At 34.6% G+C, this 24,963-nt stretch overlaps 2 protein-coding genes across 3 annotated transcripts in view; one reads left to right on the top strand and one right to left on the bottom strand.

Moving 5' to 3' along the window:
• Nucleotides 1–24,963, bottom strand: part of pip (heparan sulfate 2-O-sulfotransferase pipe) — a 530,582-nt gene that overhangs the window by 314,850 nt on the left and 190,769 nt on the right. The gene's annotated exons all lie outside the window — the stretch shown is intronic.
• Nucleotides 2,069–7,220, top strand: LOC141483999 (uncharacterized). The gene is made up of 5 exons (XM_074179135.1): nucleotides 2,069–2,494; nucleotides 3,439–4,322; nucleotides 4,538–5,485; nucleotides 5,579–6,377; nucleotides 6,654–7,220. Exons 1-5 carry the CDS (start codon nucleotides 2,069–2,071, stop codon nucleotides 7,218–7,220), a joined length of 3,624 nt encoding a protein of 1,207 aa, XP_074035236.1.

Genomic DNA, 24,963 nt, shown 5'->3' with positions numbered 1-24,963 from the left:
GGCCACATATTCTTAAGTCATATTTGCATAGGCAACCACTGCAGAAGCACGTGAAGTTTGATAGAAACTTTATGCACTGTGTTTGTTATTGTCATATCTTACATTTCAAAATGAAGATCACATCTGATCACTGTTTATTTGTATGCTCATAGGATCGTGTTGGACATGGACATCAACAGTTATGATAAATAAAAAATCTGTTTGAACTGTAAATTTTAAATGCATTAGCCCTGAGATCACTTAAAGTTGAGCTCGCGACTTTGGCGGCTTAGAGCCTTCAAATCAAGCTTTTATGAACCTAACCCAACTTTCTATCTGCGGTCTGGACTGACAAGTACCACGAAAATTTGTACAAATAACAGATATTTATATATCAACTTTCCGACCTTGTGTTAACTTCACTACCTAACGAAAGCAATTCTTATTTTACTTTTTACTGTATCTTAGCATTTATATGACTATGTTGTATGAACCCTTCAATTAATTTACACTGTGATAACTTTCTTAAAGTAAAAATCAAGTGTATAATGGGTTAGATTCGATGCAAAAGTACTTCAAAAGTCTATCAAGATTTAAACGGTTTTATTTAACTTGCCCTGTTTGTTTGTTTGAGTCATATTCAGTAGTTGAAGTTTGACCTCCTTTCTGTTGACAGATTGATCTGATACACACAATACAATTTAATGAATTCTGTATCATTGTGAATCCAAATGGGCGCATCTACAAAGTGGTGGATTACATATGTTCCGCAACTACCTCAAAGTGTGTCATGACTGCTACTTAGGATCTTCCGAATTATTTTTTAGTTTTTAGCGCATTATCTACATCATTACCTTTTTTTCAATAGAACCGTTCAACATATTTTTTTTTAATTTTTTAATTTTTTCTCACTATCCTATTTAATTTGCAGTAATTCTATTTTTATTTTCTATTTTTTTGTACCTAAGATGCCTTTTACTTGAATTGCACAATTTTTTATTTTCATTTTTTATTTCAACTCAAAATTATTGTCTCTATTTAATGTGCGTGGTGAGCATTATTTACTTGAAGAATTCTAGCAATTTTCAGACGTCGCCCGCCGAATGTATTTTGGGCTTCATTATAAGTATTATAATATGAGTATTATTATATGAACAGTTGAGCTGATCCTGATTATAGAGCCGAGCTGAGTAAAGCTTGGTTTTGCATGATATACGGAGAATACGTGCATGTTATTTATTTTTCAAAGGGAAAAGCCATTTTCGAATTGTGAAAATTTTTTTTTTTGTGAATTTATGCATTGTATAATGTGGTACCAAAAAGATCAAAAGCGTCTGCAAGCTGTGTGGGATGAAATGTTGGAAGAAGAAGAAGCAGGAGTATCATATATGATCCTGATTTAGAGTCCAACGATGAAAATGCAGCTTCTGAGCACAGTTTACACAACACCGATTCAGAGCAATCAAATTCCGAAGAAAATACAGATCAACAATTATTACAGGTCTGTTTTAGTGATTCAAGCGATTTAGTATACACAGGAAAAGTCGGAACTAAATGGTTGGTCCACAAGCAACCACATTCACGAAAAACTCTCAGCAAAAATTTAGTTACTCAGCTTCCTGGTGTGAAGCAAGTTGCTAAAAATTCACGAACAAAAATAGATTGTTGGAAATTTCATTTCCCAAACAAAATTATTGAGTATATAACAAATCGCACCAATAAACAACTTAACAAGATGGACCCTTTTTTAGCAGAGAAAGAGATTGCCTTGCTCCCAATTTTGATAAAATAAATGCTGTTATAGATTTATCATTGTTATGTGATTACACCCTGTATATCGTTTTTAGTTGACATTTGTTAGTAGTGATCAAGGTTGATGTGAAAATATGAGTTGTTGAAAAAAAAAAAGTAAAGTTTTTGAAAGACGTCTGACTTTTCTAAAAGAATATAAAATTTCGTTCTTCGACCCGGAATACATAATAATTTGCAGGTAATTCAAAAACATATGGTCCTTCGAGCCGGATTACATAATAATTTGCAGGTGATTCAAAAACATATGGTCCTTCGAGATATGCAAAGAAACAACACCATGGATAGCATGAATGCAAGCAAATCTGTTCAAAACCTGAGGTACAGTCGAAGATTGAAAGAAAAGAAAGAGAAGCTAGAGGCTAAATCTGATGTAGTCGTGACAGCAGTTGAAGGTCAAGGAGCAATCAGAAAATCTCCTTCCAAACTAAAAGGAAGCAGTAGGAGTAGTCAAGCTTCAAGACTGAAGAAATTGGAAATCGAAACGGCAATAAAGAAGAAAACATTAGAAAAAGAGCTTATAGATCTAGAACTAGCCCTGAAAGTAGCAGAAATTGAAGAGAATAGTGATGAAAGTGAGTCAATGTCAATGCATCAGTCCCAAAAGCCTAACGTGGAAGATTGGATCGACGGTAAAACTCCATGGACAAACGGGCATGACGGTGAGGATAAGCATTCGATATTTATGGTAAAAGAAGATGAATTGGTAAGAGATTCTCATTCTAAAAATAGTCCGGAAAAGTATTCTACCCCTTTCTTTCATAACAATATGTATCAAATGACTCTTCCTCAGATGACAAAAATATTAACAAGGCAATCTCTGCCACGAGAACTTCCCATTTTTGACGGAAATCCAAGTGAATGGCCCAATTGTATTTATCATTATAATAATTATAACGCTATTTGTGGATTTTCAAACGAGGAAAATCAATCTAGACTACAGAAGTGCCTAAAAGGCACAAAAAAATTGTTTAATCCCTTTTAATAATGCCACAAAATGTTGACAAAGTTATTGATTTACTGAAAAATCGTTTTGGTCGGCCAGATCATATAATAATGATGTTGTTAGAGAAAATAAAGAAATTTCCACCCGTGAGAGAAGAAAAGCTTGAGTTATTCATAGAGTTTTGTGATGAAATCAAAAATTTTGTAGCTACTATAGAATCGCTCAATGAGGAAGAACATTTACATAATTCAATTCTAGTGAATGAAATAATGAGTAAATTACCAACCTCATATCAGCTATCATGGGTAGAACACCTTTCTAAGTTAGAAAAACCACGATTCAAACTAGTAGAATTAGGAAAGTGGCTTGATGAAAAGGCAAATGCGGCTAGTCAAATTCAAATTCCAAAATATGACATTCAGGAAAATACGTCAAAATCAAAATATGTCAAAAAATGAGTTACTTTAGCAACGAGCAAAAAATCTTGTATTTGCTGTAAGAAAAATGTGCATCATCTTACAGAGTGTTCTGAATTCAAGTCAATGCCAGTAGATGGTAGGTGGTCAATAATAACGGAAAATAAGATATGCTTTTCTTGTTTGAGTTTTTATCATAATCTAAAGCAATGCAGAAAACGGAAGGTATGTGGAGTCCAACAATGTCCAAAGTTTCATCATAAGTTATTACATAAAGACGTTCCTCAGACTATTAATGAAGCCAATAATGTTGATGACTCTGCCATTGTTGGAACAAATTCTCACGTTTTCAATAATAAATCCGTAGTTGTCACTTGTCGAAACAAAACAGTCGAAACTTATGCACTTTTGGATGACGCATCAACAATTTCTTTAATAGATGAAGAATTTGCTAATTATCTTGGTCTTGACGGTCCCATACAAAGTCTTTCTCTACAATGGACTAATGACGATTTGTTTCATCAACAAAATGATTCTAAAGTTGTTTCATTTACTATTAGTTCCAAAGACAATGGTCCCAATTTTCAGATGCGCCATGTACGAACAACGAAACTTTCTCTTCACTCGCAAACAGTAGATTTCGATAAAATCAGGATGAAGTATCCATACATCCAGGACAAGATTTCACCCTTGAAAGATGCTCAACCCAGGATACTCATCGGACAAGATAATTGGCCACTTTTAGTTAACAGAAAACTCATTTCTGGACCATGGAATGGACCCGCCCTGAGCAAAACATTATTGGGATGGGTAATTCATGGAAATTTGGATGTCTCCAGTAATGAACATATCGTCTGTCATATCAGTACCCACGATCTCCGAAATGAGAAGGATGATTTGGATATTCTACACGAAATGGTTAAAGAAAATTGGAAATTGGAAACTGTTCAAAGTATGTCTGATAAAGTTTTGTCGATTGAAGATAAGAGAGCACAGCATATTTTGGACACAACAATGAAACGAAGTGGAGAGAGATTTGAAACAGGACTTCTATGGAAAAAAGATAACATTGTTCTTCCTGAAAGCAGAACAAATGCGCTAAAAAGACTGAACTATATTGAACGAAAAATGGATAGAGATGAGAAGTACGGTGAAATATATTGCGAAGAAAGGTTATATCAAGAAGTTGACAAAAAAAGAAGCAAATAATGTGAATGAGAAAACATGGTATTTGCCACATTTCGGGGTAACAAATGTAAACAAACCAAATAAATTAAGAATTGTCTTTGATGCTTCAGTCAGAAGTCACGGTGTGAGCCTCAAATGATAATTTATTGACAGGTCCCGATTTGTATAACTCCATGAATGATATTCTGTTGAATTTTAGAATTAAAAGATATGCATTCACTGCTGATATAAAAGAAATGTTTTTGCAAGTTAAAGTAAGACCGGAAGATTGCTCTGCACAACGAATATTATGGCGAGGTAAAGATCGACGAATTGAACCTGATACATATGAAATTGTTGTCGTATTTTTTGGATCGACCTGTGGACCTTGCTTAGCCCAGGAGGCTAAAAACAGAAATGCCGAAGACTTCAGAGAAGAATTTCCAGAAGCAGCAACTGCCATCATACAACAACACTATATGGATGATTATTTGGGATCGGCAGACACACTCGAAGAGTCAATAAGTCTTATTAAGGATGTGATTCATGTACACAAAGCAGGAGGTTTTGTCATTTGTAACTGGATCACGAATCATGAAAAAATCAGCCAAAGTATTGATGTTTCACTCTTAGCTTCAGGTGGAAAGAATATGGAAAAGAATGGAGAATTCGTATTGGAAAGAATTTTAGGAGTTTTTTGGAATCCTCATGACGACACGTTCAGCTTTCAAACAAAATTTCAGAAAATTGACAGCGATATTTTGGAACACCTAAGACGACCAACAAAAAAGGAAATCTTGAAAGTTTTGATGTCCATCTTTGATCCATTAGGATTTCTGGCAAATTTTTTATTTCAAGGGAAGATTTTACTACAGGACATCTGGAGAAGTCAAATTGGCTGGGATGATGAAATTTCAGATTGTATGGATGAAAAGTGGCAACTGTGGATTGCAGATTTGAAAACTATCCACGATTTCAAGATTCACAGACAATACTTCACTTTGGATAGACAAAAAAGTGAGATTCAACTCCACATATTCTGCGATGCCTCTGAAAAATGTTACGCAGCTGTAGCCTACTTAAGAATTCAACAAGGAGAGAAAGTTGAGACAAGTTTTATCACTGCTAAGACACGAGTGGCACCTTTAAAACCTCTTTCCATTCCTAGGTTAGAGTTACAAGCTGCACTGATGGGAGCGCGCCTAGGACATTTCTTGAAGAAAACCTTAGACATGGAAATTTCAGCTATTTGATACTGGAGCGACTCGAAAACGGTTTTGTATTGGATACGGTCTGAAGCTAGAAGATTCAAAGTTTTTGTTGCCCAGAGACTAGGAGAAATACAGGACTTGACGAATTCTTCAGAATGGAAATACATCAATTCCAAAGAAAATGTGGCTGATGAAGCTACGAAGAGATTGGAAAAAATTACGTTTAGCGATAATAACCGGAGATGGATTACCGGACCAGATTTCTTGATATTATCACCAGATCAGTGGCCAAAAGAAAAAATGGAAAGGGAAGTAAATATTGATCATTTGGAAGAAAGACCTTGCGAATTTGTATTCTATCATTTCATTCAAGATAATCTCATAGTGCCTGACCCGAATAGGTTCTCTAAATGGAAGAGATTGTTACGTGCTACAGCCTATGTCATTAGGTTTTATGAAATTATTAAGAATCACAGTAAATTCAAGTCCGAATTAACTGCAGAGGAAATTTGCAAAGCTGAAGTTCATCTTTTCAGAAAAATTCAGTTGGATTCATTCAATGAAGAGATGACATTTCTTAGAAATAAAATGCCCATCAGAAGTAAAAGTCGACTTTACACTCTTTCTTGTAGTTATTCTGAGGATGATGGACTCATACGACTCAGTGGAAGACTGGACCAGTCAATTCAGTTGACCGACTCTGCAAAACGTCCTATAGTTTTAGATCCTAACCACAGAATAACTAAACTTCTGATCCAACATTATCATGAAATGGTTCACCACCATGGTCAAGAAATGGTAGTGAATAATCTGCGAATGAGATTTTGGATATTAAGAATGAGGCAAGCGGTAAGAAGTGCTTGGAACAGCTGTCAACATTGTAAAAATCAAAGAGCTTTACCGAGAATCCCAATGATGGGACAACTACCCCCTTGCAGGATTGAACCCACAATCAGGGCCTTCATTAAAACAGACGTTGACTATTTCGGACCTTTAGAAGTATCAGTCAAGAGGAGCTGAGAAAAAAGATATGGTGTTATTTTCAACTGTATGGTCACTCGAGCTATTCATCTTGAAATAGCACATGATTTGAGTACGAATTCATTTATCAATGTACTTCGTCAGTTTGGATGTCGGAGAGGATTTCCTGAGGAATTATATAGTGATAATGGAAAAAACTTTATAGGAGCTGAAAAGGAAATATCTCAAGAACTGAAGAAGTTGAACCAGGATGAAATACTACGATTTTGTGCAATGAAAAAAATTAAATGGGTTTTCAATCCTCCTCTAGCACCTCACATGGGAGGATGTTGGGAACGACTTATTCAAAGTATAAAAAAGGTTTTAAAAGAAATTTTAAAATCAAAGTACTATCCAGAACATATTCTGAGAACTTTTTTGATTGAATGCGAAAATATATTAAATTCTAGGCCTTTAACATATGTTTCGTTGGACTCTGAAGATGCAGAGGCATTGACTCCTAATCACTTTCTCATCGGTCCGTCGTATGCTGCACTCTCCTGTACCGAAACCAGCGATAGGGATATGAATTTGATGTCCAGTTGGCGTGCTGCACAGAAATTATCTGATTTATTCTGGTTCAGATGGACAAAGGAGTATTTGCCAAGTTTGATCAGGAGATCAAAATGGCATGGTGATTCAAAATCTGTCCGTGTAGGAGATTTGTTTTAATGGTAGATCCAAATGGACCCAGAAATATTTGGCAGAGAGGTATTATCAACGAAGTTTATCCTGCCAAAGATGGTAAAATCAGGATTGTCGATGTGAAGAATAGTACTGGCACGATTTTTCGACGACCAGTTTCAAGACTCATCGTTTTAGATGTTATAAAATAGTAGTAATTTGTTATTCAATTACTAAGGGGGAGAATGTTATAGATTTATCATTGTTATGTGATTACACCCTGTATATCGTTTTTAGTTGACATTTGTTAGTAGTGATCAACGTTGATGTGAAAATATGAGTTGTTGAAAAAAAAAAAGTAAAGTTTTTGAAAGACGTCTGACTTTTCTAAAAGAATATAAAATTTCGTTCTTCGACCCGGAATACATAATAATTTGCAGGTAATTCAAAAACAAATGCCTTTTTGGGAATGTTATATTTAGCTGGTGTGGACATACTGCATCAGTTCTACCGGAAGAGAGGGCACGATGCCATTTTTAGGCAGTAGGTACGCAAAATTAGGTTCTCGAAAAGGCGATGTACAACTTTTGCAAAATCAATTTGCAATGAACAGACGGCTGTTACTGCATTCTCCTGTTCTCATTGTAACATCGAAGAAGATAATTAAATCTAAAGTATCAAATTTTAAAATATTACTGGTACTTATAAAATTAGTCAAGCTTTTTTCTTTATGTGTTTGCAAATTGAAATAGTTTGTACTGTATATTTGTTATTTTAGAGCAGGGGTCTCCAAACGTTGAAGCCTTCGGGCCATAATGATTTTTTCAGTTTGTTTCAAGGGCCAATTTCTGCCCTTAACTATATTTCTAGACTAGGATAGTCGCAAAGTGCTAATATGTAATGTCTTTTTCAGCTACCCGCTATATAGGTGGCATTAGGCGTAATTAAATATTGGGAATTACCGCGTTGGTTCGAGAAAGTTCTGGTTCTAGCTAGGGTATTCCGATCATCTCGAGATGACAGTAATAATTGCATATAAAAAGGCTAGCGGCGCAACTGCGAGTTAGTCTGCGTAGGAAAGGCGAAGGAAGCGAAACTGTCTATTGTGAAATAAAGTGACACCCGTCAATAAAAGTATTTTAATTTGACTTATTGTTTTTATGTGTGATTTGTTAGTATGGAAAAGAAGCGAAAAATCGACAGTGAATGCAGAACGTTCCAAGAAAAATGTAACTTTCAGTATTTTGTGATTAAGTCCAGTAATAAGGCTCTATGTTTAATTTGTAATGAAACCATAGCTCCCAATTGCGCCTGAACAGGAAGCATCGGCCAATAAAGAAGAGAGAAACCATAGCTGTTCTCAAAGACTATAACAATAAACGACACTATGAATCGAAACATCTTCAAAGTTACTCCAAGTATACAGGAAGTTTTCGGAAGGAAAAATTTGAAGCTTTGAAACGCGGACTCAAATCGCAGCAATCTTTGTTTACCAAAGCGAATAGTGAACAAGAGTCTGCAACTGGCGCCAGCTTTCGTGTGGCTCTTGAAATCGGAAAACGTGACAAACCATTCACCGATGGAGAAATGATAAAAGAATGCTTGATTGCAGTAGCCGAAGAAATATGCCCCGAAAAGGTAAATTTATTTGAAAGTGTCAGTTTGTCAGCAAACACCGTGGCTCGGAGGGTGCAAGACATCGCAGAAAATATATCATCTCAACTGTCTGACAAAAATGGACATCATGAGTGGTTTTCTCTAGCATTGAATGAGTCAACGGATGTGTCAGATACTGCTCAGGTGTTGATTTTTATTCGCGGAGTAGATAAAAGCTATGAAGTGTATGAAGAACTTCTTGATATTGATAGTATTCACGGCACGACAACTGTGGCAGATATTTTTAAGGGAGTTGAAAATGCCATTAATAAAAAGAACCTTCGATGGAGAAATTTTAAATATATAACAACTGATTGAGGCAAAAATATGTATGGTAAAAATAAAGGAGTGGTTGCACTTATGTCAAAGGCTGTAGAAAATGATGGTGGTTCAAAACCATTAGTCTTACATTGTATCATTCATCAACAGTCCTTGTGCGGAAAATGTTTGGATATGTCTGAAGTTCTAAAACCAGTCATATCAGTTGTTAACTTCATCAGATACACTGGGCTGAATCACCGACAATTCCGTGAGTTTATTCAACAGATTGGAGAAAATGATTTACCATATCATACTACCGTACTCTGGCTTAGTTGCGGAAAAGTCCTTAAGCGCTTTTTTGAATTCGAGCACAGATCGAAATTTTTTCAAATGAGAAGCAGCGCCCTTTTGCCGATTTAGAAAATAGTGAATGGATGTGGAAGTTAGCCTTCTATGTCGATTTGACAAATCATATGAACGAACTGAATTTGAGATTGCAAGGAGAAAATCAGCTTCTCCCTGATTTATACACCAATATCAAATCCTTCAGGCAGAAAATAATACTATTTCAATAACAATTACGTAAAAAATGTTTCATACATTTTGAAACATGTGAAATATTCAGCCACACTACAGAGACTGAATTTCCCGTCAATTTTGGAATCGAAACTTTGAGTGCTTTGAAGATAAATTTTGATACTCGTTTTTCAGATTTTGATGTCATTGCGAATGAAATTAAGCTTTTTCAAAATCCTTTTGATTCTGACATTGAAACCCTTGCTCCGGAAGTCCAAATGGAAATCATTGATTTACGGTGCAGTGATATGCTTAAGAACAAATATCAAAATTCATCTTTGTTGGAATTTTATGAGAGTCTTCCACTGGAACAATTTGATAATTTGCATAAATTTGCTCGTGGGTTGTTTTCTGTTTTTGGTACTACTTACTTGTGTGAGAAAACGTTTTCCAAGATGAAGTACACAAAGAATGTTTACAGATCTCAATTAACCGATGAGCATCTTAAATCCCTTTTGATAATTGGTACAAGTGAAATTGATCCACAACTACAAAGTATTGTCGGTGGAAAATCACAATAACATAAATTTCATTAGTGTTTTTGTTTTACTGTGATTCATTTCAATTATTTGTTAGTTATTAATATGCTTAAACTTAGATACTTAAGTTTCCTTTGTCATCATTTATGTCGTTAAGTTTTACCTTGCAAGTAAATAAAACCGAGTATGTATCATCCTGTGTTTTCTTCTTCAGCTTATCACAGCAATAGTAACAACAATTAGGTAATCATTGGCTGTCGCGGGCCAGATTGATGACAGTAAATCATTGGCTGTCGCGGGCCGGATTAATGACACTGACCGGCTGGATTTGGCCCGCGGGCCGTAGTTTGGAGACTGTTTTAGAGTATTGAAGCAACATTCCCTATTATTTTACACTTAGAATGTTATTTTTTTTATCATTAGTATTCAATCATGGTACGTTAGATGAAATCTAACACGCGACCTATCGCGTAACTTTTGACCACGCGACTGATGGCGGGTTAAGTTTGTAACATGTTTCGTAAACAATCGTATATTTGTAATTTACAAATAATCCTACATTTTATTCTCTCAGTATTTATTAGAAATACAATGTAAAATTACAGAGGAATGTTTTGGTATAACTCGCGTTTTGATGGCGTGAATGCAGAGGTTAAATGAAATTTCGACGTAGTGAGACTCCTTGCTTCTAGGCAAATTATTTTTCTTACGTCGAATTCTCACTACGTCGAAATCTCATTACTTCGAATTTCCGCCAAATGAAATTAATTTGAATTTTGGCAACTTTAATATTTAGGTGACCTCAGGGAAACGGATGGCTTTAGACGTAGCGAGATTTCGACGTAGTGATACGCACCTACCACAAATGCAACAAAAACTAAAATGTGACTTTTGTTAATAGTATCAGTCTTGCATTAGACACCGTAGGGTACAGACGTGCGACGAGTGATAAGTGCAAGTAATAACAGTGAGTCAGTATGGTGATTAAGAGAGTGAATACGCTAACGTTAAATTTTAAGAACGTTCGGAAAAAACCGTCGAACACAAACCTTCATATGTGGATAAAGAATGTGTTGAAGTGTACTGTGGATCAAATTGTAGGAATACAATTTGATCATGTTAGGCATAAAGTGTTTCTCAAGTTGGTATCAAACGTGAAGATGCAGGCAATTCTGCAGGAGTTCAGTGACGGAATAGCCAAATACGTAGGAGATGAAGGCGAGGAGGTTGATGTCTTCATAACAGAGGATACTGACGATGCATTAGTGAAGATTTACGATTTCCCATTGGAAATGGACAACCAGAAAATCAAGGAGAAGATGTCAAATTATGGAATTGTCAAAAGTATTCGAAATGAGAAATATGTTGGCGATGGGCTCTTCAACGTGGAAACTGGAATAAGAGCAATGTGGATAGCCATGAAAAAACCAGTACCGTCTTATGTGTCGATCGAAGGGTGTACCTCATTGGTTACGTATTCCAATCAGGTACGCACATGTATGATTCGTGAAGAACCAGGACATGAAAGAAAAGAGTGTCCAAAAAGGCCGCTGAATAGAGTAAATCACATAAGAAGACCGAACGCTTCAGTAGTATCTGATGATATAGAAAGGCAGACGGAAAACACAGAGATGCAGCTGGAATTTCCTGAAACTCAGATGGATGAGTCCACACCAGTAAATCAAACTATAAAAGGACAAAATGATAAACGGAAGGAGGAAAAGAGCTCAATGAAATTTTCCGGAAGAAGAATCGGAGATTGAATCACCTAGTGATATAATTTCACCGACACCGGGTAGTTGGGAGGACGTTACGAAGATAATGGCCGGTTTAAGGAAAAAAAGCGACAAAAAACAGATCCCAGCTCCGAAGAGGAGAGGAAAGTGCCAAAGCTGACTATCAAACTTCCAGCAAAAGCTGGAACAACTTGGACCGACTGCGGCAAGCGGAACATGGTAACATCTGGAAAGAACGAAAAGGGTGAACAGTCTAAGGATAGTGAAGATCCTTTTTTCTGAGTAAGTGAAAATCTGAGTGAGTTTTGTGATATATACCCGTTAATAAAGCAAGGATATTGTTTGTTTTGTCCCATCGTGGATATCCTTCAGATGTTGATTAATATATTAGGTATATCTAGCTATTTTATGTTTTTTTTCTTTTGAGATCCGAATGACGCACATACAAACTATAGCTACTATAAATTGTAATGGTTTGAAAAATAACACAAAACATGATTTCATCAAGAAAAATGATATAGACTTGATTTTTGTACAAGAACTGATTACAGAGCATTTATATAACGTTTTTGGGTATTCTTTTCTGAGTAATGTTGGGCAAATGCAGAGAGGAACGGGAATCATCTGCAGACACGGGTTTGATATTAAAGATGTGCTCTGTTCCACAGACGGAAGAATTATTTCAGCAACAATCAATAACATGAGATATGTAAATGTGTATGCACCATCGGGATCTCAAAATTATAATGAGATAAATAGATTTTTTCAAAACGAAATCACAATGTATTTGAATTGCAATCTGCCGATCTTTCTACTCGGGGATTTTAATGTTATCGTACAACAAAATCAAGCACTGAATCGAACTAATATTTGTAAACTTTTATTGAATCTCGTGCAAGGGCTGCATCTAAAAGATAGAAATAGATTTTTTCAAAACGAAATCACAATGCATTTGAATTGCAATCTGCCGATCTTTCTACTCGGGAATTTTAATACCATCGTACAACAAAATCAAGCACTGAATCGAACTAATATTTGTAAACCTTTATTGAATCTCGTGCAAGGGCTGCATCTAAAAGATACTTGGGATTTAAATCAAAAAAATAAAATAGAATATACTTTTGTTAGAGAAAATACGGCATCTAGAATAGATAGAGTATACATATCGAAGGAAATTACAGATTCAATCAATAGATGTGAAATAAAGCTAATCGCCTGTTCAGACCATAAGGCGGTCATTGTATATATACAGGTGAATCCCAACAACAAAGTCAGGGTCACAAGTCACGGGTGGGGTTATTGGAAAGTGAAACGATCTTCTATGACTGAGGAATCAATTGCGAGAAGAAATAAGATCTTTGAAAACAAATCAACTATATAATAGAAACTTCATAGAGTGGTGGTTTGGATGTTTTAAAAAAAGAACTACAGCTTATTTTAAGTCCATCGAAATAGAGCAGGCCATTGAGAATAGGCAGATGATGGATTTTTATCAAAAGGCACTTTTTGAAACAAATGAAAAGTTGAACAGAGGCGAAAACGTTTTGAATGAATATAGGGAGATTAAAAATACAATATTACAGCTGAAAGAACAACAACTAAACACTAGGTTCAAAAATAAAGATAAGGAAGGTATAAACGAGAGATACAGCCTGTATGATCTCATGAAGCAAAAGAAAAACAAAATATCCATCATTCCTTCCGTAAAAACTGAAAATGGTCAAATACTTACAAATTCTAAAGATATGATCAACTATGCTAATACCTTTTATTCAAAATTGTTTAATGATAATCAACAGGACCCACAAGTCAATGACAGGGACACCAGGTGTCTACTTGCTCATATTAAAAACAAAGTATCCCATCGTGATAACATGTTTTTGAAAAAAGAAATAACTGTGGATGAAGTGAAAGGGGTGCTTGTTGGAACGGCCAAGAAAAAAACACCTGGCTTAGATGGACTCACCTATGAATTCTACTTGACGTTTTTCGATGAACTCGGAAATGAGCTCAGTAAAATGTTTAACATGCTACTCTCCGGTAAGACAATAATACCAAAAGAGTTTTCAGAGGCAGTCATTACCCTTGTCCCCAAAGTAAAGAACGCAAAAGATTTGTCCTATTTTAGACCAATCACACTGCTCAACACTGATTACAAGTTGTTTATGAAAATAATTGCATATCGAATGAAAAATATAAAAAATATTATTGGACTGGAACAGGTAGGTGGTAACAATGAATCAATATTCAATAATTTGTTGTTAGTGCGGGACACAGTTTTATTTTTCAAAAAAGATAAACAACAAGCAGGTGCGACACTGTCACTGGATTTCAGTAGAGCTGTTGACAGGGTAAATCATAAATACCTGTTGGCTGTAATGGGAGCAATGGGCTTCAATGGGAACATAATTGAGATGTTCAAAAATATATATAAGGGTGCTCGCTCAAAAATATTACTGAATGGATATCTGTCAGATGGTTTCAACATACGAACTTCGATCTGACAAGGTTGTCCTATGTCAATGACACTGTTTAGTTTATCTATAGAACCTTTCATTAGAATAGCTGACTTCAGTCTGCAGGGTATCAACATTGGGGATAGTCTGAGGAAAATATCGGCGTATGCGGATGATATCAAAGACGAAAGAGATGTAGATACTATAAACAGAATAATCAGGATATATGAAAAAGGTGCAAATGCTAGAATAAATGTTCATAAATCCGAAATTTTACCTCTTGGGCGAATGACGGAGTTACAACAAACTGCCATAAGGAATTTTCCAGTAAAAAAAAGAAATTAAAATCTTGGGAGTAATTATTTCAAACAGATTTCGAGATATGGTGAATGAAAATTGGGACAAGGTCAGTTAAAATATAAGGCTGTGTTTACTCTTGAACTATGTGAGAGATTTGGATTTAATTAGGAAAGTGTGGTTTGTAAATACATATGTTTTGTCTAAACTATGGTATTTGGCACAGGTGATCCTTCTCCCGAAAAATATAGCCAAAAAATAACACTTCTCACGGGAAATTACATATGGCAAGGGAGTTTATATAGGGTGGCTAGAGATCAGTTGTACCTGCCGTATAAAAAAGGAGGATTGAACTTGATCAAAAAAATATTAGTAAAAGTATTAGAGATTTAGGGATTGTGTTCACCAAGAACGAGTTGGCAACTTCTAAGGTTATATATAGACAAATAATGGGAAAGGGAAATAAAACCCCAACAATACAACTCAAACATCCCCAATATGATTGGAGTCGCATCTGGTCAAATATCCTAATAAACACATATACACCAACAAGGTGGCGTTCCAGTGCTTATAAAGCCATAAATGAAGTGTTTCCAATGGCAGAAAAACTGTATTCACATGCATTGAGCATTAGTGCGGATTGCAGTAAATGTAACTGATAATATTGCACATAGGTTAACAACGTGTGGTCCAGCAAGGGATATATGGGAGTGGAGTAGAAACAAACTAGGATATATGGATTGACAACTATGTACACCGAACCCAAAGATTTATTGAATGTCAAGATTGATAATATGTTGGATAGAAGAGTGTGGGTTTGGGCAATATGTGGAATTGTTCATTACAATTTAGATGTTCATAAACACATAGAAGATTTTATTGATATGCTCAGAGTGGATAGGTGGCGTAAAATTAAGTCAGAGGAAATAAATAATTTTTCAAATAAAATATTTTATTTTTAGTTTGAATTATAAATGCCTGAACTATAAATACATATGTATATAAATAGTTTATAAGATAGATGGTAGGTATATTTTTGTATATACATATATTTATTGAATGAAGGTATTAAAAAAAATAGCTGGGTGTGTAATTTGCTTGAAAACTGTATTAGTTTATGAAGGAAGTATTTATTGGAATGATGTTTGATGGGTGGAGGTGAACAAAATCGGTTTTTAGTATTTTGTGTATCTCAATGCCGCAAAATATCCTGACAGACAGCATCCGTAGGTGAAATTTTTTCTGGATAATTGAAGGAATGATTTGTCAGCACAGGTCTTGTCAAATACGAAAAAAAGTCGTGGTAAAACACTATTGATTCATCAAAATCAATTAGCTGTTAGTCTTACAGTGGTAGAAAATACTGAATCGAATGTTAGGGGAAACAAGCAGAGATTCAGAGACATCTAATAGCAGCTCCTAATACAGCTACACCAGGAGCTGATAGAAGCAGATTTTTTTGTAGTAGTTACAATGAAAAGATTTCCGTTGAGCATAATGTTCACCGATGAAAGTACCTCTCACAGAATTATATTTGTCAGTAAGTATAACTACAATCATTAGAGTACTGAAAATATACATGAATTGCGTATGCGTATGGTCATCAACATGAATTGAGTCATATTGTATTATGACAGTATTGTGGATAATCACGTTGTTCGACCAATACGTTTTCGAACAAAAACTGAATGGACAAGAGTTCGTTCGATTCCTCAGAGAAGACTTTCTTAGGTTGATCGAACATCTGGTTAATCATGTCAAAGATGAAATACATTTCAGTAAGATGGGACACCAGCATATTTTTTGGAGGAAGTACGAGAAAAGTTTGATGTAATGTCTCCTGATAAGTGGATTGGTTGAGAAGAATCTATTGCTTGGACGTCGAGATTGGCGGACCTTACTTACATCAATTGATTTTTATTAATGGAGAATAGTATGTGGTCCGCCTAACAGTTAAGTTACTCGAATTGTTGCTCTGTGAAGTTAATTGAAAATCTCGAGAAATAGTTACGAAGAAAATACCCCAAACAAGGTAGGCTCATAAGTAGAGTATTTCATCACACCCAACTACAATTTGAAGGAAATAAACGAAATTCAACCCAAAATCATGATCGAAGAGAGATTGTTAATGTAGCGCTGTGCATATAGAAAAACCTAAAACAATCGCCTTATCTTTTCTCGCTCGATAAATCATCAAAACAGACCAAAAACTTTTACAATTTCGAGCATGATACAAAACGTATAATCGACGAAATTCAGCAAAATAGAACAGAACTTGAGAGTGCTATTGATGCAAGTGAAGCACGAATTCAATTAAGAATAGAAGAGTCATATGAGAGAATCAGACAAATGGAAGCGGAAAATTCTTTCCTGAAGCAGAAAATTGAAAAACTAGAGCGGCAGCAGAAATCAAATAACATTGTCATATTCGGACTCGATAGAGAACGTCACGAAAACACTTTTGATTTTATTCAAGATCAGATAAAGTCACTACTTCAAGTAGATATTGCAGCAAATGAAATAAAAGACATATATGGCTTGGGATCGAAAAGAAACTGTCCTGTGAAAATCAAATTTGTATCAAATCTCACCAAAACTGCAAAAAACTGAAAGGAACCAAAATATCAATATCACAGGAACTCACTACCCAACAAAGAGAAGAACAGGCAGTCCCGAAAAGGAATCTACAGATCCAGAGACAAAACCCAAACAGAAAATCTTTTATTAAAGGAAATAAACTAGTAGATAGTTGATGGTGCAGAATATACGGTGAGTCAACTACTTGAAGCTGAAAATATCGAGGAAAATCAACGAGAAGCCACTAAGATAAATAGTGTCCCATGAACACTTACCCAAATACCCTCCTCCGTGAAGTATTTGAGGAAGAAACGGCCAAAGTAGTGGAAGAAAAGATCAAACCAAACATTGGGACCCCCAAAAACAGCGGAAACCAACAGGAAATAATTACAGAAGCAAACGACCAACCAAATCACCGAGAAAGTGAGGACAAGGTCAATAAGTGACAAAGAAAAAAAGAAAACCTCCTACTAATCACAATAAATACCCACGAGGCTGTAATGATAATATCACTAGAACTCTATTTCTATATTATAGTCAAATGAAACATATTAAATTGAGATAGAATCTTATAGAATTAATTATGGATCCGTATATATGAGACTTTTCTTTAAATAAATTGGACACATTTGAACTTCAAAATACTTCGGAAGCTAAAGAAATCCTGAAAGTCAATAATGAACATAATAATTTTAAAATAATGCATACTTATATTCGAAGTTTATCAAAAAATTTCGATGAATTCATCATATTGCTTGAAGAAATAGATACGTCTCTAGATTGTATTGTGCTCAGTGAATTTTGGTTGATACCAGATATTACCACATGCAATTCAAATGGTTATAGAACACTCTACAATTCAGGAAAACTCAACCAGAATGATAGAGTTGTAGTTTTTATTGAATCGGAACTTTACCAGTATCATGAATTGGAAGAAGTTAGTGGTACTAACATGACATGCCTTAAAGCTATCTGGATAATGAAGAAATCATCATAAATGCATTCTATAGATCCCCATCAACCTCTATTGACATATTCATAGAAGAGCTTAGTATAGTGCTTAGTGAACAAGAGAAAAATTATAACTACAATATTCTGATTGGGGACATGAATATAGATATTTTAGAAAATAATAATGATTCTCGAAACTATTTAGACACCCTCTATGAACACGGTTTTAATTTAGCTATAAATGCATCAACGCGATGTCAGAAACAATCTATTACTTGTCTAGATCACATTTTTAATATGCTAAAAACAACACTTATGACACCATTCTCCCAATGACAATACAAACTTGCATAACTGATCACTTTACGATTCTAATCCAAATTGTTTTCTCTGGAGTAAGAAAACTAGAACACATCCAAAGAGATCATTCAGAGTACCATAAAATTGTAGATGACAAAATATTAACACAAAATATGGAAAAAGTAAAATGGAAAGAAGTCTTCGAAGCAACAGAATCTCAAGTGGCGACCGAAAAGTTCATTGGTTTTGTACAGGATGCAGTGGAAATGTCTACTAGATATTATTTTTTTAAAATGTCGAATACTAAAAGGTCTACCATGGGATAAAATTTGAAATGTTTATTAAAGTTTCAGGGCATAATACAATATTTTTTCTTAGTCGAAAATCGGGATTTTTTATTAGTAATATTTTTATTGAAAAAAATCACTACGCCAGTGGATTCAGAGTGCCTCTAAACAGGTGTGACCAAAATTTCATGAAAAAATATTCATTATTAACAAAGTTATGACAACTGAAAAATTCGAAAACTCACACAGCTAACAGTCACAAAAAACACCCTATATCAACAGATATAGCCATGAGAATATGGCGGCATGAGTGCCGCCAGATGAAAAAAAAAAAAAACAAATAGCGTAAATATTTTTAATGAAAATAACGGAATTACATTCAAGTTTTCACGCAAATTAACTAAAACTAAGACCTAATATTTCAATTTTAATCTTAGTTGCCATGGAAATGATATTATAGTTTGACACTTGTGAAAGATTTAAGTGTACTATTGTCAACAATATTCACCTTACAGTTCTTCGAATTATTTTGTGTCATGGCTGCAAGATTGAGCGTAAGAGAGAAAATTGAAATTGTACGCCTTTCGGGAGATGACGTTAGAAGTGCTAGAGAGGTTTGTAGAGTATTCAATGAGAGACATCCAGATCGTCCTCGTATTAGCTGCGGTACGGTAAATAAAATAAATAAAATATTCAATGAAACTGGTGCAGTATCAAAAATGATGTTAAAAAGTAATCGTCCAAAGACGAAACAGGAATGACAGGAATGATCAGATCATTTTAGATTATTTCGGAAATAATCCTAATGCCGTATAAGGAATGCCACTTTAGATTTGAATATTCCACGAGAAACTATTCGGAGATGTCTCAAGGCGAAGAATATTAAACCTTTCAAGCCAATATTTTTACACACACTTTAAGAAGGCGACGAAGCAAGACGCCTGGAATATTGTTTATGGGCCCAAGGGGAATATTTAAACAATAGAAATTTGCTAAAAAATATTTTATATACCGACGAAGCCACTTTCACTACAAATGGAGTAGTGTCATCACAGAATTGTCGCTATTGGGCAGCGGATAATCCTAACTGGGTAATAAACTGTAAAAGCAAGTATTCCCAAAAAATCAAGGTCTGGTGTGGGATATTGAACGAACGAATTATTGGTCCTTTCTTTTTTGAGGAAAACATTAGTGCGCAGAGGTTTCTAGCATTTTTAAACACAGAGTTTTGGGATGCTATTCACAAGCTGCCAATCAATGAACGATCAAATTTAATTGTCCAGTTAGATGGGTGTTCAGTTCATTATGCCAGAGCTGTGAGGCAATGGCTCAACGAACATTTTCCAAACCGATGGATAGGCCGTGGTAGTCCGTTTATAGAGTGGCCACCCAGATCTCCAGAACTCACAGTTTTGGACTTTTTTCTTTGGGGACTTCTCACACAAACCGCTCAAGAGATAGAAATGAACTTTGTGCAAGAATTCGACAGGTATGTGCAGATATTAGCCCTCAAGAACTAAGGAACGTAATCAGAAACATTCGTAAGCGCTACGACACATGTATCGAAATACGTGGTGGATTAGTAGAGGCTACTAGAATATGAGTAAGTATTAATTGTTGCACTGAATCGAAACATTTCAATAATTACTTATTAGTTACGTTTATTAAATTTTTTTGCTTCATTGCAAGTTGAATTGTGTGAATTTAATTCCGTTATTTTCATTAAAAATATTTACGCTATTCGTTTTTTTTTCATCTGGCGGCACTTCATTGTTGAAGTTATAAAAAAAATGATTTATTGTGACTGTTAGCTGTGTGAGTTTTTGAATTTTTGAGTTGTCATAACTTTGTTAATAATGAATATTTTTTCATGAAATTTTGGTCACACCTATTTAGAGGCACTCTGAATCCAGTGGCGTTATGATTTTTTTCAATAAAAAAATCGCTAATAAAAAATCCCGATTTTCGACTAAGAAACTTCAATAAACATTTCAAATTTTGTCCCAAGGTAGACCTTTTAGTACTTGATATTTAAAAAAAATATATTAAAATCGATTCACAACTTCAAATTTTAGGGGGGTGTTTCCATTAAAAATGGGTCACACTGTATATTCTCTATTTACTATTTAATAACAAAAATTGTGGATGCAGCCAAGAAGTAAATAAATATTATTATTATGAAGTTCATCTGGACTGGACTATACTATTATTTTCACCATAATAACTTGAAGATGACACTTTTAACCTTTGACAAAGTTTCATAATTGATTTTAAAAGAGGTGAAGAATGAAAAACATGAATGAGATTTCGTAATATAAAATAAAAAACAACTTAGTGGTCCCTGAATATACACCGAAGCAAAAATTGACATGTTGAATCATTTTTGAATGCGAGGTGATCTTTCATATCCCCCTAAAATAATCTAAGGTTACGTTCATAAACTAACTCCTATCACTGAAGTGAAGTACAGATGCAGGATTAGGAACGTTAGTTTCTACATCAAAATGAATATTACATAAAGTAAGGAATTGCTTGGGTATCTGTTTCTATGACATAACGAATGTTCACCAACGCCGTCTTGGGTAACGCAGATCCCCAATCATACCGAATCTAATGATGAAAGATTTTTGGCAGTGACGGCTCGTGCATTGGAAAACAGGGGATGCTAAAGTCATAAAGACTATATACACACAGAAAAACCCGCCGGAGGTGCGGAAATTTTTTGGGGTACTGCACCTATTTAAAGCAAAATACGTAATATTTGCATAAATGCAAAAAAAACTTGCGTATTGCCGAAAATTATACTTATAAAACTGACCATTAAAAAAACAAAGAAAAAGGGATGTCTGTGCTGTGCGCCCAGATGAAACATCATGAAAACCCATAAAACGTTCTACCACATTACCATCTTTGACATATCTAAAAACGATTGAAATTTGTGATGTTCAGGTAATAGCGGTAGTTTCATCAATTTCCCATGGAAAAAAAGAAACACTTTCAATCTTCTTGGTTATATTTTCCTTAATAATATATGCCACATTGTCTATAAGCTCATTTTGAATGCTGATTGAGGTGCCCGAAGAAACGCTACCGTTTAAAAAAGTGCCAAATTGTGAGTCATATTTGCCCCATAACATTAAAAGTCCATTGTAATTGCCGCGATTAATCGAATCTTCGGTTTCATCGTGTCCGCGAAAAGCTAATTCTTGGGAACCCAAATAAATTGTAATATCGATAAGTCTTTTTAAATTCGACCGATTTTCCCTAACCTGATTATTAAAAGAAATTATGGCCTATTTTGAGCTGTATCTAAAGCTATTGCTATATTTTTTTTGCTAAACAATTTTAATTTATAATACGAAAATATATGCTCCTTAGATTTTTTAAATCGGAGTATCCTCTTTTAGATCACGTTTGGTATTCGGTTTGTACGGAAAATAAAACACAGGGCCAACAAAAAAGTTAACCAATCGCATTTATCGTACCAACTAATATTAAATCCTCGATTTTGTCGATTATCTGACGCTTTAATTGAAATCAAATTTGGTTGAGGCCTTTCCAGAGTTTCAATAATGTAAAATTTATCATCATAAGATAAAGATTTAAAATTATTTGTCAGCAAGTAATCGACTATATCGTCAGATTTTTAATTTCGTCCAACTTATCCATAACAAATGGAAAAAAACTTACCGAAAAGTGAAAACCTGAAAACACCTTGAAATTGAAAGAAAACACTTTAAAAACACATCAAGAAACACTAAAACGATTCACCGAAATATTTTTCAGTCCCGGTCCTTCACAGCATCCCTTCTGAATAATTAAATAAAAAACAAACGCAGTCGTACACTAACGGAGACCAACTGGAGGCTAGCCTCCTCTAACGCTATAATTTCTGCAACTGAAATTACAAATCGGGACGTATGTCGCTGGTTGGATCGGTCTCGCGGAGCTTGTGTTTTTTAAAGCGGTCGGAGGCTTGGCTCCCTTGCAACGTATCAACGTATCTGCGATATTTACTTATTTGTTCCTGTCATTTTCATATACTTATTGCATTTACCTATACCACGTGCTTTTATTTATATTAATATTAACTGTCATTTGTATTGTTAATGTAATCATTTATATGACTTGAGTTTCATCAATTGTTCAAATTGAAAGCTTCATTAAATATATCTATCTATCTATCTATGGCGTTTATTATTTCGGGTTGATGGTTTCTTCGTTATTCGTTCATGGGCGGTGCGTTTGAGGTTTGTTGATGCAGTGTGGTACGTACTACATAGTGAGTGATAGTGTTTTTTCGGGCATATTAGGTATTTATATTAAAAATTAATGGTGAAGTAATGATACCCAAGCATTTTTAGAAAAAAATAATCATAATTATTTGTCAATATATTTTAATTTATTGCCTTGAATAGCCTCAAATTTTATGTAGAGGCTAAGCCTCCCTTGCCTCCTCTGACGAGCCGCCGCTGGTTTTTGACTATCTATTCCTTTATCTTTCAACAAAAAATGTGGGAAAGTTTGGAGGGAAGGTAGGAATCTATTAAGTACAAAATAAACCCCGCACAAAGATGGTTGAATCGTGCATAGAAGTTACTTTCAATTACAATCAGGTAAAAGCCCTCACAAACAAGTATCGAGAAAATTAAAATTAAAAGTTGAAAATAACAATTATATTAAGCAAAATAACCGTGTTTGTTAGTATCCACAATCGAAACGGCGTGAAGTTCATTGGCTTGAAATATTCAAATTTTTTCAATTGTTTAATTTTCAATTGTTGCTTGTATTCATTTTATTGTAATTTCATTAAATATAATTGTTATTTTCAGCTATTCATTTTAATTTTATTGATTCCATCGGGGATTTCAAATCATTTATATCATATTAGTCAATGGAAGTCCGAACTAATGAAATTCACCATAGAACATTGTCAATCACCTTCAAATTACTGTCACGTGAACATTGAATTATACGAAAATCACTTTTTCCCATTCAGTTTGTTCTCAAAACATTTGTTATGAAGTTGAAAGTAGTTTTTTCGAAAGACCTTTTTTTATGTAATTCAATGTTAATGTGAAAGTAATTGTTTGGGATTTGTTTTCTTCCAATTTGAATCTTAACAGTACCTTCTGAGCATGATTTACACATCTCTATGAAGCGTTCATTTTCAACTTAATTGATGTCTCTCTTTTTTATCGACCTTTTTTGGGTATTTGTTACCTTCTTTAAAAGTCGATAAAAAACTGATTTTTCCTCCACAAAAATGACTTTCGTTGAATGTCTCTCTTCAATTGAAAGTTGACCACAATTTTTGTATATAGATAGAGAAGTAAAAAGCTGAAATCCTTTCTTTCCCAGAAACTGTTCTATCCTGAAAATATACTCCTTTCTAATTAGAGTCGGAATTACTTTGTACTATAATTTATGCCTAAGATGAGTTCTTAACTTGAAACTGACAAAAATGGGCATTGAACAGGGGCCGAAGATGAATTGTCTTTCGATTTCAGCTCTGAGAATTATTCAACTTCCACACCAAAGGTTCCACTCTCATCGTTATACTCCTTGTTTATTTTTTTTTAAATATATTACCTTTCAATGAAGGAAAAAATTTTTAATTAAATATTTGTAATAAGTAATAAAGATGCTAATGCAACTGGAATGACATTGGCCCTATCTGAAACAGAAATATAATTTCATAACATTTAAAACACTTTTCCCTCACCAGAACAAAAATGCTGTATCTCGACGCGTGTTCCGCTAACCAAGTTAGTTAGTACCATCAGAAGATGAGTAAAATTCACGCCAGGGGTTCCATATTCTACTTATCAACATGAACGCCTCTAGACACTCCCCAAATCAATTCGATTCTATTCTGTTACATTGCCAACTTCAATATACCTATTATCTAGCTTTTGAGGCAGCCATTCAATGCAACTGCTGAAAATTTGAAAGCAGTATGAGGGTATGAGGTTTTTTGAATTCAAATTTCGCATGAATATTTGAAAAATATTTTAATTAACGAAATTATTCTTTTTTTGGGAAAGAAAGTTTTTGGCTTTCTACTACTCCATCTTGATACAAAAAAAAAGGGGATGAGGGAATCTTCCAAAGAAAAGAAGAAAGTAATCCATATGAAAATGAGTAACTCTATACATGGATGTGTAGTTCATGCAAAGAGGTAACTTTCAGACAAAAACTGAAAGAAAGTCCTC

This window comes from Leptinotarsa decemlineata, unplaced genomic scaffold, assembly GCF_025532065.1.
Source record: "Leptinotarsa decemlineata unplaced genomic scaffold, Ldec_3_MD MMD2_tig00004307_RagTag_RagTag, whole genome shotgun sequence".
Lineage (NCBI taxonomy): Eukaryota > Metazoa > Arthropoda > Insecta > Coleoptera > Chrysomelidae > Leptinotarsa > Leptinotarsa decemlineata.
The sequence above is the reverse complement of the archived record's forward strand: the minus strand, read 5'-3'. Positions and strand labels throughout refer to the sequence as shown.

Excerpts from the sequence above, each read along its gene's own strand:
- LOC141483999 (XM_074179135.1), top strand. The coding sequence starts at position 2,069 with ATGGATAGCATGAATGCAAGCAAATCTGTTCAAAACCTGAGGTACAGT. Across the intron at positions 2,495-3,438 it reads TGGTAAAAGAAGATGAATTG|ACTATTAATGAAGCCAATAA; the intron begins GTAAGAGATTCT and ends GACGTTCCTCAG. Across the intron at positions 6,378-6,653 it reads TATTAAGAATGAGGCAAGCG|TTTGGATGTCGGAGAGGATT; the intron begins GTAAGAAGTGCT and ends GTACTTCGTCAG.